General features: G+C 46.0%; 1 protein-coding gene across 7 annotated transcripts in view; it reads left to right on the top strand.

Moving 5' to 3' along the window:
- The first annotated feature begins 382 nt into the window (after nt 1–382).
- Nucleotides 383–14,630, top strand: part of dbn1 (drebrin 1) — a 100,563-nt gene continuing 86,315 nt past the window's right edge. For all 7 annotated transcript variants that reach the window (XM_073824241.1, XM_073824238.1, XM_073824236.1 and 4 more), the window contains exon 1: nt 383–521. In XM_073824241.1, coding sequence (XP_073680342.1) covers nt 439–521 — 83 coding nt within the window. In that variant the 5' untranslated portion in view covers nt 383–438. The remainder of the gene's footprint in view (nt 522–14,630) is intronic.

The following is a 14,630-nucleotide window of genomic DNA, read 5'->3' as shown; positions in this document are numbered from 1 at the left end:
AAAATTGATCATAATTATTGCATAAATAATCATTAGTGCCATAAAATTGTCTAAAAATACAAAGGAAACAAGAAAAAATATTATTGAACAAAAATATATTAGATTGGTTTTACTGAAGAAAAAAAAAAGTTAAGTTTCAGGTGTCCGGTCACCGTTGACCGTGAGGACCATGAGTGTGACCCCCAAATGATTACCGCACAAGGGTTAAACAGTTTGGCTTATTTATTTTACCCACTTGTGCTGCATTGTAGCTGTTTTGAACACAAGAACGCCAGGAACCCTGGGGCGCTAGGACCGCGCAGCAGAGCAGCAGCAGCAGCAGCAGCGTCTCTTTGTTCGGCGTGCAACATCTCTCCTCCTCTTCTCGCGCTCCGCAGTGACTCTCGCGTTCCTCATCATCACTGCTACACTGGTCTGGATGATTGCAGTGGCAGCAACATGGCTGTGAATCTCAGCAAGAACAGACTGGCCCTCTTAACAGCCTACCAGGACGTTATCAGCGAGACTGCGCCAACCGACTGGTAAGATTGATAAAACCTTAAACAGACTCCTTTGTTGTAGTATGGCGTTACTTTATTGCACAGAAAAGAATTAAACTTGCATTATACGTTACCTGTATGCGGATGGCTGCACAGAATGGGATGCATCCGTTTGGAATGAATGCTAAATCTCTTGTTTTACCTATTCTCTCTCTTTTTTATTTGTTAGATAAATCGATTTTAAACGGCTTAGCTTAATATTTAATAATTTAATGATTTTTTAAGGTAATTTCATTTTTATAGTGCATACCTCCATACACGTTTAAACGTAAAATACACGTTTTTTTTTTCATTTATTGCCATCTATCTCTTGTCTATTTGCTGTACTCCGATGTTACAGTAGGTTGCAGTTCATGCTTTGACCTCCAGAGAGTTGTGCAAGGGATTCTGTATACTGTTTGCTCAGTTCAAGGGAGTCTTCACTATAGCACTTGTGATTTGCCAGTTGGAAGACCATGACCAGATGAACATGTCAAACACAAATATTTGCAGCTTTCCATATTAAATATCTATTGATTGAAGTATATCAGGGCTCACAGAGCTCCTTTCCATTTGCGTGGCAGGACAGAGATGGGCGAGGCAAGAGCTGCCTGTCAATCTGTCAACCTTTTATTATGCACTCTCATCTCTAGCTTTTGAAATGGTACCTCTGTTATAATAATTACTGTCTCAGAGCTGGCTATTTGAGTACTGCGTATATGCATTTTGTATGGCCCTCGTGGCTGTGGACTCTGTACAGCATAGGGAGGTATCTGATCCCTTTGTGTTGAAATGAAACTGTGGATCATTGGTAATGCATTGTTGATTCAGCACCCCGGCCTAGAAGTTTGGTTTGGATGGTTTTCAGAAAATGTTTGCTTTTTTTTTCATAATCAATTTTTAAAATCATATTACATAATTATTCCAGGATCTCATTTGTTCATTCATATCATTTAAAAAAAAGTTTAATTAATAAAGAAGCAGTCTGTCGCAGTTTGAATCACAATCCAATTTTGTGATGCAACGTGATGTAATGAATTAGTAATGTATCAGAAGATTTACAATAAGGTTCATTAGTTAACTAAATTAGTTAGTGAACTAAGAATGAACAATACTTCTACAGTACTTATTAATCTTAGTTCATGTTAATTTTAGCATTTACTAATGGCATTATTAAAAGCAAAAGTTGTGTTTGTTAACATTAGTTAATGCGCTGTGAACTAACATGAACTAACAATGACTGTATTTTCATTAACTAACATTAACAAAGATGAATAAATAGAGTAATAAATGTATTGTTCATTGTTTGTTCATGTTACTAATGTAACTAATGTTAGCAAATGACACATTTATAAACATCAATATTTTTTTTTAGAATCTGCTTCCCTGCTTTCTCGATATCAGTATTACTAATTATTGAATTGAACTCACATTCTCAAATTCTCCTTCCCTTATTTGTCAAAAATACCAGATCTGTTTGAGCTGAATGTCATTGTGCAAGTAAAAAATAGGTACAACTTCACAGATATTTTGCCAAAAAAATCTAGATAAAATCAATCACTTTTTTCCCCGAAGGATTCGGATTCTTTCATTTTTTACTGAAATGTTTGTTTTCTGCATCAGCACTGTAATTTGCTTGATTATATGATTATTGCTTTGAATAAACTGATGTCCCACAGTTGCCCCTTTATGCATGGTTGACGTGAGGGCTACAAAGACAAAGACTTTCAGCCTCTATAAACAGCTGCCTTCCTCTATATTCGCCCTTAAACTTTGCTCCAAACAATGCTCCTGCTCTACGTGCGTGAAACCACACGACTATACCAGACGCAAGCACAACTCTCCCCTTTTTCCTGTAAGCAAAACTCATAATAGGCTTTATACCCACATAGTTGACCTTATCACCGTGTGCGTCTGTCCTTGTTTGAGTTAACTCACATTCCTCTTCCTGGTATTCATCCATGTGGTGTTACAATACAACCCATACTGCGCTGTCAAGCCTCTGTAAATGTAAAACCTTAACACGAGGCAAACTCTGTGTTTACACACTTTACTTACCACCATTCAGCACCAACTCTACCTTCAAAGCTCAATAGCATCCAAACCTGATTATGCGCATTGGACATGGAAATCAAATTGTCCGGAGTGGAGGATGGGTTCCAGGATGTTCTTTACAGGTTGAGAGCTGTCACCCTTCTTTGAAAGGATTTTGATATGTGTACTGGAGAGCTGTAGGGTTTAGAAAAGACAGGCTTTTGAAGTTGGTCAAGGAAAGATGATGCCAAGCTAGTTGGGATAGAGTTGGATATCAGAGTACTCTCAAATATCAAACAAGAATTGTTGCAAGGAATGTTCAGGCTGCTGATCTGAAGAAAGCATATGGATATGTGATCCCCAGATTATGCTAGTGAAGCAAGTGGAGTATCTTCTGGTCACCAGTCACTTTATGTCAGCGTTCTATCCTTCTTAGGATTCTGGAAAAAGCGTTTCTCCCAGGGTTTGTTTTCATAAGGTATTGGATCTCCTTCATTCCTTACCTCCTGTTGGGTCATTGCCTTTTTCAGTGTCCATGAGTCTGTAAAGGATAAAATATTTGGATTTGCTGATGTCAGTGGATAGTTATTGTGCAGCATTGCAGCAGTGATGGACCTGCATACACTGTTTCCTTTAACTTAAGTGGTGTTGGAGATTTGTGGGGACCCAATCGCACCGCAGGGCATCACGGCACAGGATGTCTTGTGTAACACTGCAGTAGCAAAAGGCAGGAAGAGCCCAGTTTTTACAGATCTATCGAATGCTGTTTTATGCAAGTTACTCAACATTGCAGAGATCCATTATAGATTATATAGCAACTTCCTAATATATTTAGAGCTCTTGCATATCAAAGAGAATATTGAATGTGAAACATGGAAACATATTTTATTAAACAAATAGACTAGTCTTCTTTTTTGTTCCACAGAAGTAAGTTAAACAGATTTAAAATGACATGAGAGTGAGTATATGATGACAGAATTTTCATTTTTTCAAACTATTTCCAAATTTTGTTGCTTGTTCATTTCTCAGGGAATGTAATGTTGGTCTCTGTGATTTGATCCTGGAAACATTCAATGGGATCTGACATCTGACTTTTGTTTATCAGACTTTGCTGTCTCAGTAAGCTACAGTTTCCTATGTTGAGAGCTCTTTTGATGACACGTGTGATATTACTGTAATATTTTTATTTTAGCAAATTCTCATTGCCTTCTATATGAGAGATTCCAGATATCTCATCTTGTGGTTTGATTTTCCAAAAAGATGACTCCACAAATATGTTTTTTTAGAAGCAATGTCTTTGTGTAACTCTGGTGCACTGCAGCTTGTATCTCTTTCCAAATGTAACAGCAAAATTTGCAATTACCAAAATATAACCACTGCCTCTTCAGCAGAAGAAATGTGCTCTTTCGGCTGAGCTCAAGCCTTTTTGGTTTTTGTTTAGGTCTTCTAATCACAAAGAAATCAGAGCCTGAGAGGAAACTCTTCTGTTTGCATTCAGCTGCCAAAAAATGTTGGGGAAACCACAGAGAGGACTGGAAATTCAGAGTTTTACCAGACTCTATAAAATGTTACAGTTTTCCTAAAAGTGTGGTGTGAAGTCCAGACCTCAACCTCACCTGGAGAGAGTTTATCTCTCTAGAGTCCCACAGTCTGATGCCTGCATTCTTTCTGCATCAGATCACTACCTTCATCATCAAGTCATTTATCTTGCTGAACCAGTGCTGGGGAAGCTACATTACAGCGGTAGCTTGCCAAGATACAAGCTACTCAACATTTAAACTACCATATTTACCAGAAAATAAGTGGCACATGAATAAAAGTTACACCTTGTTAAAATTACATTGATAGTAATAGATGTAGTAGAAAGTTAGTAATGCTATCACACTGTTTTAAAAATACTCATGAACAGCAGCATTTAACCAAATATTTCCCATAAAAAATAAGACACATGGGTTAAAATTAATCATTTAGAGAATGTAAATGAATCAGTGGATTAAACTTGAGATTTGAGGTTTAGTTGAATATACTTAAAGGTTGTATCAGTGATTTCTAGCCTGAAAAATAAAGTGTCAAATTCAGCTGAGCTTTCTTCACGATCCGCTCGCTGCCTGCCCCATAAATTGTCTGTGGAAAAAACGCGTCTCTCTGGTCAGCCTAGAGTCCGAGATATGCCAAAAAAACAATCGGCACTACCAACCTTTCCACAGATAAACAAACAGTGTTCCAACCAATCAGCGTCAGGGGTTTGGTGTTGTGGACTTTCCTACTGGTGCATGGATGTGAGGGAGGCGGAGCGAAAGTCAACAACACCAAACCCCTGACGCTGATTGGTTGGGGCAGGCAGCGAGCGGATCGTGAAGAAAGGTCAGCTGAAATTGACACTTTATGTTTTAGGCTAGAAATCGCTGATACAACCTTTAATGTCTGCTCTTACATTGGTCTGGTTTTTAGCAAACCTTACTACTCAGGGGGCAAGAACTACTTCCAAACACCTGTGAAAGTGGGGAGAAAATCTCATTATGCAATAAATGTTTTTCTCCAATGCATGTTGGCACCCCTAGAAATGCTTATGAGTAAAATATCTCTGAAGTATTTTTTTTAGCACACCAGGGTGACTAGGAGCATGATATTGTCCAGCCATGACTTCCTGTTCCACAAGATTATAAATATGAGAAACACAAATACCAAATTCCCCTAATCATCCATCAGTAAAAGCAAATTATATATATATATATAATATTCTGATATGCAGAACAAGATTGTTAAGCTTCACAAAACAGAAAGTGGCTGTAAGAAAATAACTAAAGCATTGAATTCTCATTTCCACCATCAGGGCAATAATGAATATAAGTTACACCTTGTTGAAATTACATGGTAATTAGTTAGTAGTAGTAAGTAGTTAGTAATAGATGTAGTAGAAAGTTAGAAATGCTAAAATATGTTGTACACATAACATGTTTTCCATAACAACATGTAAATTAGCCAGACTACAATAAATGTAACTTAATTTTACAACAAATGCAATCAAACTTAGAATCACACTGTTTTACATGGGCTAAAAGGAATCATTTAGAGAATGTAAATGAATCAGTGGATTAAACTTTTTGATGCTACACGTTTAGTTGAATATACTTAATGTCTGCTCTTGCGTTGGTCTAGTTTTAGCAAACCTTAATACTCAGGGGGCAATAACTACTTTCAAATACATGTGTTAAATAACCATTTGTGTTATTGTTTGGTTAGTAGCTGTAAACATACTGACTGACCTGGTAAATATGAGCAAAGGCGGCTGTGAAAACAATTCTGCATCGTTTATCTTTTTGATCTTTCATTTAAAAAAAAAAAATCTCAAAATTCTAACCGTTCATTAAATTGAAAGTGGGGAGAATATCTCATTATGAAATAAATGTTTTTCTCCAATGCATGTTGGCCACAATTATTGGCACCCCTAGAAATTCTTTTGAGTAAAATATCTATAAAATATAGCATGAAATTGTCCAGCCATGACTTCGTGTTTTACTGGAGGAACACAAAGACCAAATTCGCCCTAATCATCCATCAATAAAAGCAAAGAATGTATTTCTGATGTGCAGAACAAGATTGTAAAGCTTCACAAAACAGAAAGTGGCTGTAAGAAACTAACTAAAGCTTTGAAAATTCTCTATTCCACCATCAGGGCAATAATGAAGAATTTCCAATGAACTAAAGATGTTACAAATCTGCCTTGAGAAGGAGAGTTTAAGTGGCCAAAGAATCACAGCTAAAGAATTGGAGAGATTAGTTGAATCTTGGGGTCAGAAAGCCTTTAAACAACCCCTACAAAAATCCTCCTCACTCATTCAAAAACAAACTTCAACATATTCAGTTGTCAGACACGACTGGAACTGCTACGGTCAAATGAAACCAGAAAAATATTTTTTGGCAGATGGATTTAGTGCAGACAGGGATAAAAAGTACTCCATGTCCACGGTTAAATATCCTGCTTGATCTTTAATGTTGTGGGGCTATTTTTCTGCCGGAGGTCCTGGACATCTTGTTCAGAATAGATGGCATCATGGAGTCTATCAAATACCAAGAGATAAGTCTAAACCTGACTGCCTCTGTAAGAAATCTTATAATGGACCATGGTTACATCTTCCATCAGGACAATGATCCAAAGCAAACATCCGAATCAAGACAAAAAATATGTCACTGAGCACAGAATGAAGCTTTTGCCATGGCCGTCCCAGTTCCCTGACCTGAACCCTGTTGAAAATGAGTGGGGTGAACTGAAGAGAATAAGCACCAAAATGGAACTTGGAATATGAGGGATCTGGAGAGATTCTGTATTAACGAATGGTCTCTGATCTCTTATTAGGCTTTCTTTAAACTCATCAGGCATTATACGAGAAAACTCAGAACGGTTATCTTGGGAAAAGGACGTTGCAATAATTGGGTGCCAATAATTGTGGCAACATGAACTAGACCATTGGAATGGGTTGATATATGAGTCACATGGTTTCCTCTAAAAATATGTTTGATTAGATTGAAAGCTGATCTTTATCATACTCCTTGGAAAGGCTAGTAAGAGTAACAGTTCGGTTGTGATGCATACTGAAAGAAATGCAGCCTGACTGCAGTGTAATTGAAGAGAGTACATGCAGTGTTATCACTTTCCAGACATAGTGGTGTGCTGTGTGGGTAGATGATACTTTGGCTTCTCTCTTCAAGGGCTGTCTGTGAAAGGCAGCTGATTCAGATCATGGCTGTCTATTTTTCCTTCGACTTGCCTTCTGAGTGGCATATATTAATAACAATGGCGGCCCCTTGCCTGGCTCTTGACCCTTGACATTACAGAAGTCCAAACATGTCTGCATCCCAACTGTGATAAGAACCAGTCCACAAAATGTTAATTTTTCAAGTTGTATGTGTGTCCAAATGTTTAACTTCAAAAAATAAGCATCTATAAAAGTCAAAGCTATAACTAGGATTTCACCACTAATCAATAGAAATCAGTGGGAAAAACATTAATGAAAATAGCATTGGATAATATGTTAATTGTGCTTTTTAACAACAACCACAGTTACAACTACATGTAGACTGACATTTGCAGCAGAAGATTTTGAGAAGGAATGAGAACCCTTTTTGTGGGAGTTTGTTTTCATAACCTCAGCAAATGTGATTCCATATTTAAACTATTGGAAGTGAAACAAGACTGAAAAATATTTTAGCTTTGGCTGTGTTGGTTGTGGTTTGACTCTATGATTTCAGCTAATTATTCATCTGGTGGGAAACGTCCCAGGTTACGTATGTAACCCTGGTTCCCTGAGGGAACGAGACACTGCGTCATCAACGCTCTGGGGAATGCCATTGGCGAACCCGCCTCTGAATCAGTCTGTAACCAATAGAACGACGGGAGTGACGTCACCGGCGCGGTGACGTCAGCGACCAGGAAGTATATAAGCACGTGCGTTTCAAACCGGCTTCAGCTTCCAGGAATGAAGCGAAGCGCGGCAGGAATGCGGGAATTATGGTCAGAGACGCAGTGTCTCGTTCCCTCAGGGAACCAGGGTTACATACGTAACCTGGGACGTTCCCTTTCGGGAACTCCACACTGCGTCATCAACGCTCTGGGGAACGATATACCAACTATCCATAATTCCAAGTTCCTGCCCAGTGGTGTTTGTCTGGGAAAGGAAAAAGGAAAGCGTTGCTTCTGGTGGATCAGGCCAGGAAGAGCTCTCTGCCTGGGGTTACCAGGACAAGAGAGACAATATCCCTCTGTCTGGGGGACCAGCCCAGAACGAGAGGGCAGTGCCAGAAGATACTTACCTGAGGGGCACTGATGGTTCTCCGCCTGGGAAACTGCCAGGACAGGAGAAGTATTACACCTCTGTCCGGGATAAATGCCAGAGCAAGAGGGAGATGGTATATACCTCGGCCCTCGGGCTCACGAGGAAAGTGGTCGCTCAGTCTGGGGAAACCAGCAAAGAGGGACCAGAAGAACTCCGCCTGGAAACTGCCAGGACGTGAGTGTGATGACATCTCTGCCTGGGACGCACCCAGCGAAGAGGAAGAGAGATGAGAACCTCGGCCCTCAGGCACACGAGGAAATAGTCCAAAACTCCGTCTGGGGAACAGCCAGCACAGGAGGGACTGGATTGGCTCCGCCTGGAAAACTGCCAGGACGCAAGCAGTATTACATCTCTGCCTGGGAAACTCCCAGCGAAGAGGGATCTGATCCGCCTCGGCCCTCGGGCACACGAGGAAAGGAGTCCACCTCTGTCTGGGGACCAGCCAGACGTAGAGGGACAAGAGGTGTCTGGGGGTACCGGAACACCAGGTTGCTTCGCCTGGGAAACTGCCAGGACGCAAGCGGTATTACATCTCTGCCTGGGACGTACCCAGCGAAGAGGGATAAACCTCGGCCCTCGGGCTCACGAGATTTTGGTCATACACCCCAGTCTGGTCACCAGCCAGATAGGGGGTTCTCCTCGGCCCTCGAGCACACGAGGAGAAAGGATGGTCCTTTGTCGGGGCTTACCCGGATCAAGAGGGACCCAAGTGGTGCCTGGAAACTTCTGGCCAGAGCACAGGAATGGCTCCGCCTGGAAAACTGCCAGGACGCGAGTAGAATTACATCTCTGCCTGGGACGTGCCCAGCGAAGAGGGAATGCAAGAACACCTCGGCCCTCGGGCACACGAGGTGGAGGCCTCTGTCTGGTGACCAACCAGACCGAGAGGAAGGAGTCGTCCTCGGCCCTCGGGCACACGAGGAGACAATAGTCCTTTGTCGGGGCGCACCCGGACAAGAGGGACACAAGTAGTGCCTGGAAACTTGTGGCCAGGGCACTGGCATGGGCTCCGCCTGGGAAACTGCCAGGACGCGAGCGAAATTACATCTCTGCCTGGGGGGTACCCAGCGAAGAGGGAACTTCTACCTCGGCCCTCAGGCTCACGAGGTATAACTCCTGTCAGCTAGGACAGAGGAGCCTGGAGTGGCTCGTAGGTCTAGCTCGTAGAACCTAACGAAGGTCAAAGGTGTAGACCAACCCGCCGCACTGCAGATGTCCTGGATAGGGACACCTGCCATCAGAGCTTTCGAGGCCGCCATGCCTCGGGTAGAGTGAGCCTTGACGCCCATCGGTGATGGGAGGCCAGAGGACTCATAAGCTGTAGTTATGGCATCTACGATCCATCTACTGATAGTGGGTTTAGTTGCAGGGAGCCCCCTCTTAGGGGGACCGTAGCAGACCAAAAGTTGCTCTGATTTTCGCCACAGGGCAGCTCTGTGGACGTATGTGTCCAATGCTCGCACTGGACACATACAATTATACTTCCGATGGTCGCTCTCCACGAATGGAGGAGGGTAAAAGGCCTGCAGGGTGACTGGCTGTGGTACTGCTGTCGGTACCTTCGGTACGTACCCGGGTCTAGGGTAGAGGAATGCTTTGGCCAAACCGGGCGCAAAGTCAATGTAAGAAGGGGCCACTGAAAGGGCCTGAAGGTCTCCTACTCTCCTCAGAGAAGTAAGAGCCAACAGCAGCGCCGTCTTAATAGTAAGGAAGCGGTCTGAAATCTCCTCTAAGGGCTCGAATGGAGGCCTACAGAGGGCTTCAAGCACCACAGCGAGATCCCACGTGGGGATTCTGGGGTTCACCCGAGGCCTCAACCTGAGTGCACCGCGAAGGAACCGTATGACCAGGGGGTTCCTACCCAAAGACAGGCCACCGAGAGGGGCGTGGAAGGCCGATAAAGCCGCCACGTAAACCTTCAGGGTGGAGTGGGCTATCCCGGTGGAGAAGCGAGACTGCAGGAACTCCAGCACTGTACCAACTGGGCAGTGGACTGGGTCAGCGTGTCGCTCTCTACACCATGAAGTAAAGAGTTTCCACTTCAGGTCATAAAGTTTCCTTGTAGAGGGAGCTCTAGAGTGAAGGATGGTCTCCGCAACCTCAGTTGAGAGACCCTCACTTATGAGATGCGCCCCCTCAGGGGCCACACCCATAGTTTCCACTTCTCTGGGTGGGGGTGGCAAATTGCGCCCCCAGCCTGAGAAAGAAGGTCCCTCCTGAACGGAATCTCCCAAGGAGAGCCGTCTAGGAGGGCTATGATGTCCGAGAACCATACTCGGGTCGGCCAGTATGGGGCTACTAATAGTAGACTGACTCCGTACCGGCGTACTCTTTCTAGAACTCCCGGGAGCAGAGTGAACGGGGGAAAGGCGTACAGACGGAGCCTCGGCCACGTCTGTACCATGGCGTCCAGCCCAAGTGGAGCTGGAGGCACTAGAGAGTACCAGAGGGGACACTGCGAAGTCTCTTGAGTCGCAAAGAGGTCCACCTGAGCCTGGCCAAACACTCTCCATATCTGCTTCACCACCTGCGGGTGAAGCATCCATTCCCCGGGCTTTACTTGCCCCTGCCTCGACAGGACGTCTGCCCCCACGTTGAGATGTCCAGGAATGTGAACTGCACTCAGAGAGAGGAGTTTCTCCTGGGACCACAGAAGGATATGGGACGCCAGCTTGCATAAGGGGCGTGACCGCACACCTCCTTGGTGGTTGATATAATAAACCACCGCTGTGTTGTCGGTGCGGACCAACACATGGCGGTTTCTCAGGTCTGGGAGGAAGTGCCTCAAAGCCTTGAAGACCGCCAACATCTCCAGGCAATTTATGTGCCATGAGAGGTGCTGACTGGTCCACAGGCCGGAGGCCGAGCGGCCACTCATGACCGCTCCCCACCCGGAGAGGGATGCATCCGTCGCTAGCGTGACGCGGCGACACGGTGCTCCCAGAACCGGGCCCTGAGACAGAAACCAAGGTTTCTTCCACATGTTCAAGGCACGAAGGCATCGCCGCGTGACCTTGATCTTGCGGAAAGGATTTCCCCTCGGGGAAAAACCCTTGGTCTTGAGCCACCACTGTAGCGGCCTCATGTGCAGCAGGCCAAAAGGTATTACGTTGGCTGCTGCTGCCATAAGACCTAACAGTACTTGAAACTGTTTGACAGTGGGTGACAGGCCTAGCTTGACCGCATTTACTGCAGTAAGGATCGACTCGATCCGAGCAGGAGACATACGTGCCTGCATCGTGGTCGAATCCCATACGACACCTAGATAAGTGGTTCTCTGTAAAGGAGACAGCACACTTTTCTTGGTGTTGAGTCTCAACCCCAAAGCTTCCATGTGAGCGAGAACAGCATCTCGATGCTGGACTGCTAACTGTTCTGAGCTGGCTAGGATCAGCCAGTCGTCTATGTAGTTGAGTATACGGATGCCCTGGAGTCGCAGAGGAGCCAGAGCAGCATCCATACACTTTGTGAACGTTCGGGGTGAGAGTGCTAGGCCGAAAGGAAGAACTCTGTATTGGTAAGCTTTGCCCCTGAAAGCGAACCTGAGAAACTTCCTGTGCTGAGGAAGGATGGAGACGTGAAAGTACGCATCTTTGAGATCTATCGTGACAAACCAGTCCTCGGACCTGATTTGAGACACGACCTGTTTGACAGTTAACATACTGAACTTCAGTTTTCTGACTGAGCGGTTCAGCTGTCTGAGATCTAAGATGGGCCGCAGCCCTCCATCCTTCTTGGGAACAATGAAGTACCGGCTGTAGAACCCGGATTCTCTGAACTGAGGAGGGACCACCTCGATGGCCTCCTTCCTCAGAAGAGAATCTACTTCTTGTTCCATTACCAGAACCTGCTCGGGGCCTACCGTAGTAGGAAATACCCCGTTGAAGGGCGGCGCCGGGGCGCCGAACTGAATTTGATACCCTCTTTCTACAGTACGCAGGACCCATGGAGACACATTCGGCAGTAGTTTCCACGCTGCCAGAAAGTGTACTAAGGGAACCAGCCTCTCGAGGCTGGTTTCTGGTAAATTTTGAGGAATTAATTCGGTGGCCTGTAACAGCTGACTGGCAGGCGACACCTGAATTAACTGCTCTGAGGACCCCCGTGGGGGTGACAAACTTACTGGGTCCGCTACGTTGCCGGGCGGGACCACCAGCAGAGGTCTGTGCGAGACTGTCGCGCCCTGAAACACTGGCAGGGTTAGCTGACTGGTCTCCTGAGGGCCCCGAGGAGAAATGGGCACCATATGATGTGGTGGACCCCATTTCCCCCCGAGAGGGGCTGCCCTCAACGGCCCTGAGCCACAACAGTCAGGGCCGCTTAGCCGAGGACCTCTTTGACTGAAGCACGACCCTCAGGTCGGGCCTAGTCTTGGAGGCCCCCGACTTGGAGCGCTGCTTACCCCGTCCCCTTGGTCTGGGAGGGGTGCGGGTAGCAACGCTCGCTTTCTGCGCCTCGCGGCGTGAGGAGCTGGTACGCGGCTGGGGCTGCTCCCGTCCAGCAGCCCCAGAGGAAAAGACACGGCGAGGGAGGTACTGCTGAAAGGCTGCAGTTTGTCTGCGAGCCTCCTGGTACCTGCTGACGACCGCATCGACTGAGTCGCCAAACAGGCCAGGAGACTGAATTGGGGCGTCCAGCAGGAGGGCCCTGTCCTTTTCCTTCATATCGGACAGGGACAACCAGAGGTGCCTCTCCGCGACCACAAGGGCTGCCATAGACCGCCCAATAGCACGGGCGGTCTCCTTAGTGGCGCGGAGAGCGAGATCTGCTGTACGCCGCAATTCTGACACATTCACCTCCCTGCCGTCGTCTAAATCCTTGAGCAGGTCGGCCTGGTATGCCTGCAACACAGACATAGTGTGCAGACATGACCCAGCCTGACCCGCTGCCGCGTACCCCTTGCCCAACAAGCTAGATGTTAGTTTAAGAGGCTTGGTGGGCAAGGTCGGAGCCTTCAAAGATGATGCCGCTGCAGGAGACAGATAGCTCGCGAGCGTCTGTTCAACTGCTGGCATCATCTTGTACCCGTGCTCCTCGACCCCTCCCACGTTACCGTAGTAACCGGAGGAGGGGGTGAAAACACGGGCCGAGAATGGTTTCTCCCATGATCTCGACAGCTCACTGTGGAGATCAGGGAAAAACGGAAGGCTCCGCCCTGGAGGTGGCTTGCGTGTCCGCAGAAAGCGTTCATCTAACTTGCTTTCTGGCGGCTCATGGGTTTGCTCGGCGGGCCAGCTGATGTTGAGTCTGGCTACCGCACGAGTTACCACCTCCAGGAGCTCCTCAAATTGTGGGGATTTCGTAGGCGGTTGAAGAAGATCAACACTCTCTACATCAACCTCCTCGGAGGAAGATAAGAGGAGTGTTGAGACCTCCTCCCGGGGGGAAGAAACCGCAGTGCGGGCTTCCGCATCCAGGAGGAGATCAACCGATCTGCTGGGTGAGGAAGGAGATAGGGGATCACCCGTCTCCATACCCTCCAACAGATCGAGCTGCGAACCCCACGAGTGCAGCTGCCGCTCCGCCTCGGCGGAAGCGGGGCCAGACCCGCGAGGAACGCTGGTGAAGGCTCCCTCCTCGAAGAGAGCCCTCCGGGAACGAAGCACCCGCAGTGGAAGACGTTCACACTGCGGACAGCCAACCCCCTCAAGGGCTGACTGAGCATGCTCCGCTCCCAAGCAGAACACACACATCCTGTGTGTGTCCCCACCAACGATGAATCGCTGGCAAGGAGGAACACACATTCTGTGTGGCTGCTGAACCGCCTTAGAAATATCTAATTTCTTTCCCCTTTTGGCAGACATTGCTCAAACAAAAGCTGTGCAAACTGGCACAAAAAACAGCAATGAATAACCAGACAAACAGACCAACATAGAGCGCTTCGCTGAATGACAAAAGCTGAAGCCGGTTTGAAACGCACGTGCTTATATACTTCCTGGTCGCTGACGTCACCGCGCCGGTGACGTCACTCCCGTCGTTCTATTGGTTACAGACTGATTCAGAGGCGGGTTCGCCAATGGCATTCCCCAGAGCGTTGATGACGCAGTGTGGAGTTCCCGAAAGGGAACTGTTGATTTACTAGTTTGTGGTGTTGACAAGTTCTGTCAAAAGGTGGAGACACCACATGGAGATGATAACAATGGAAAAATCCAACAAATCTTATGATTGTTTTGGGAAAAATAAAATCTTTATAAAAAAGCATGTACTTTTGCTTGCTCACTAGAATGTGGAACAAAGATAATGT

The sequence above is a fragment of the Garra rufa genome, chromosome 19 (genome assembly GCF_049309525.1).
Source record: "Garra rufa chromosome 19, GarRuf1.0, whole genome shotgun sequence".
Taxonomy (NCBI): domain Eukaryota; kingdom Metazoa; phylum Chordata; class Actinopteri; order Cypriniformes; family Cyprinidae; genus Garra; species Garra rufa.
Note: the sequence above shows the minus strand (reverse complement) of the source record. Positions and strands in the feature narration are given on the sequence as shown.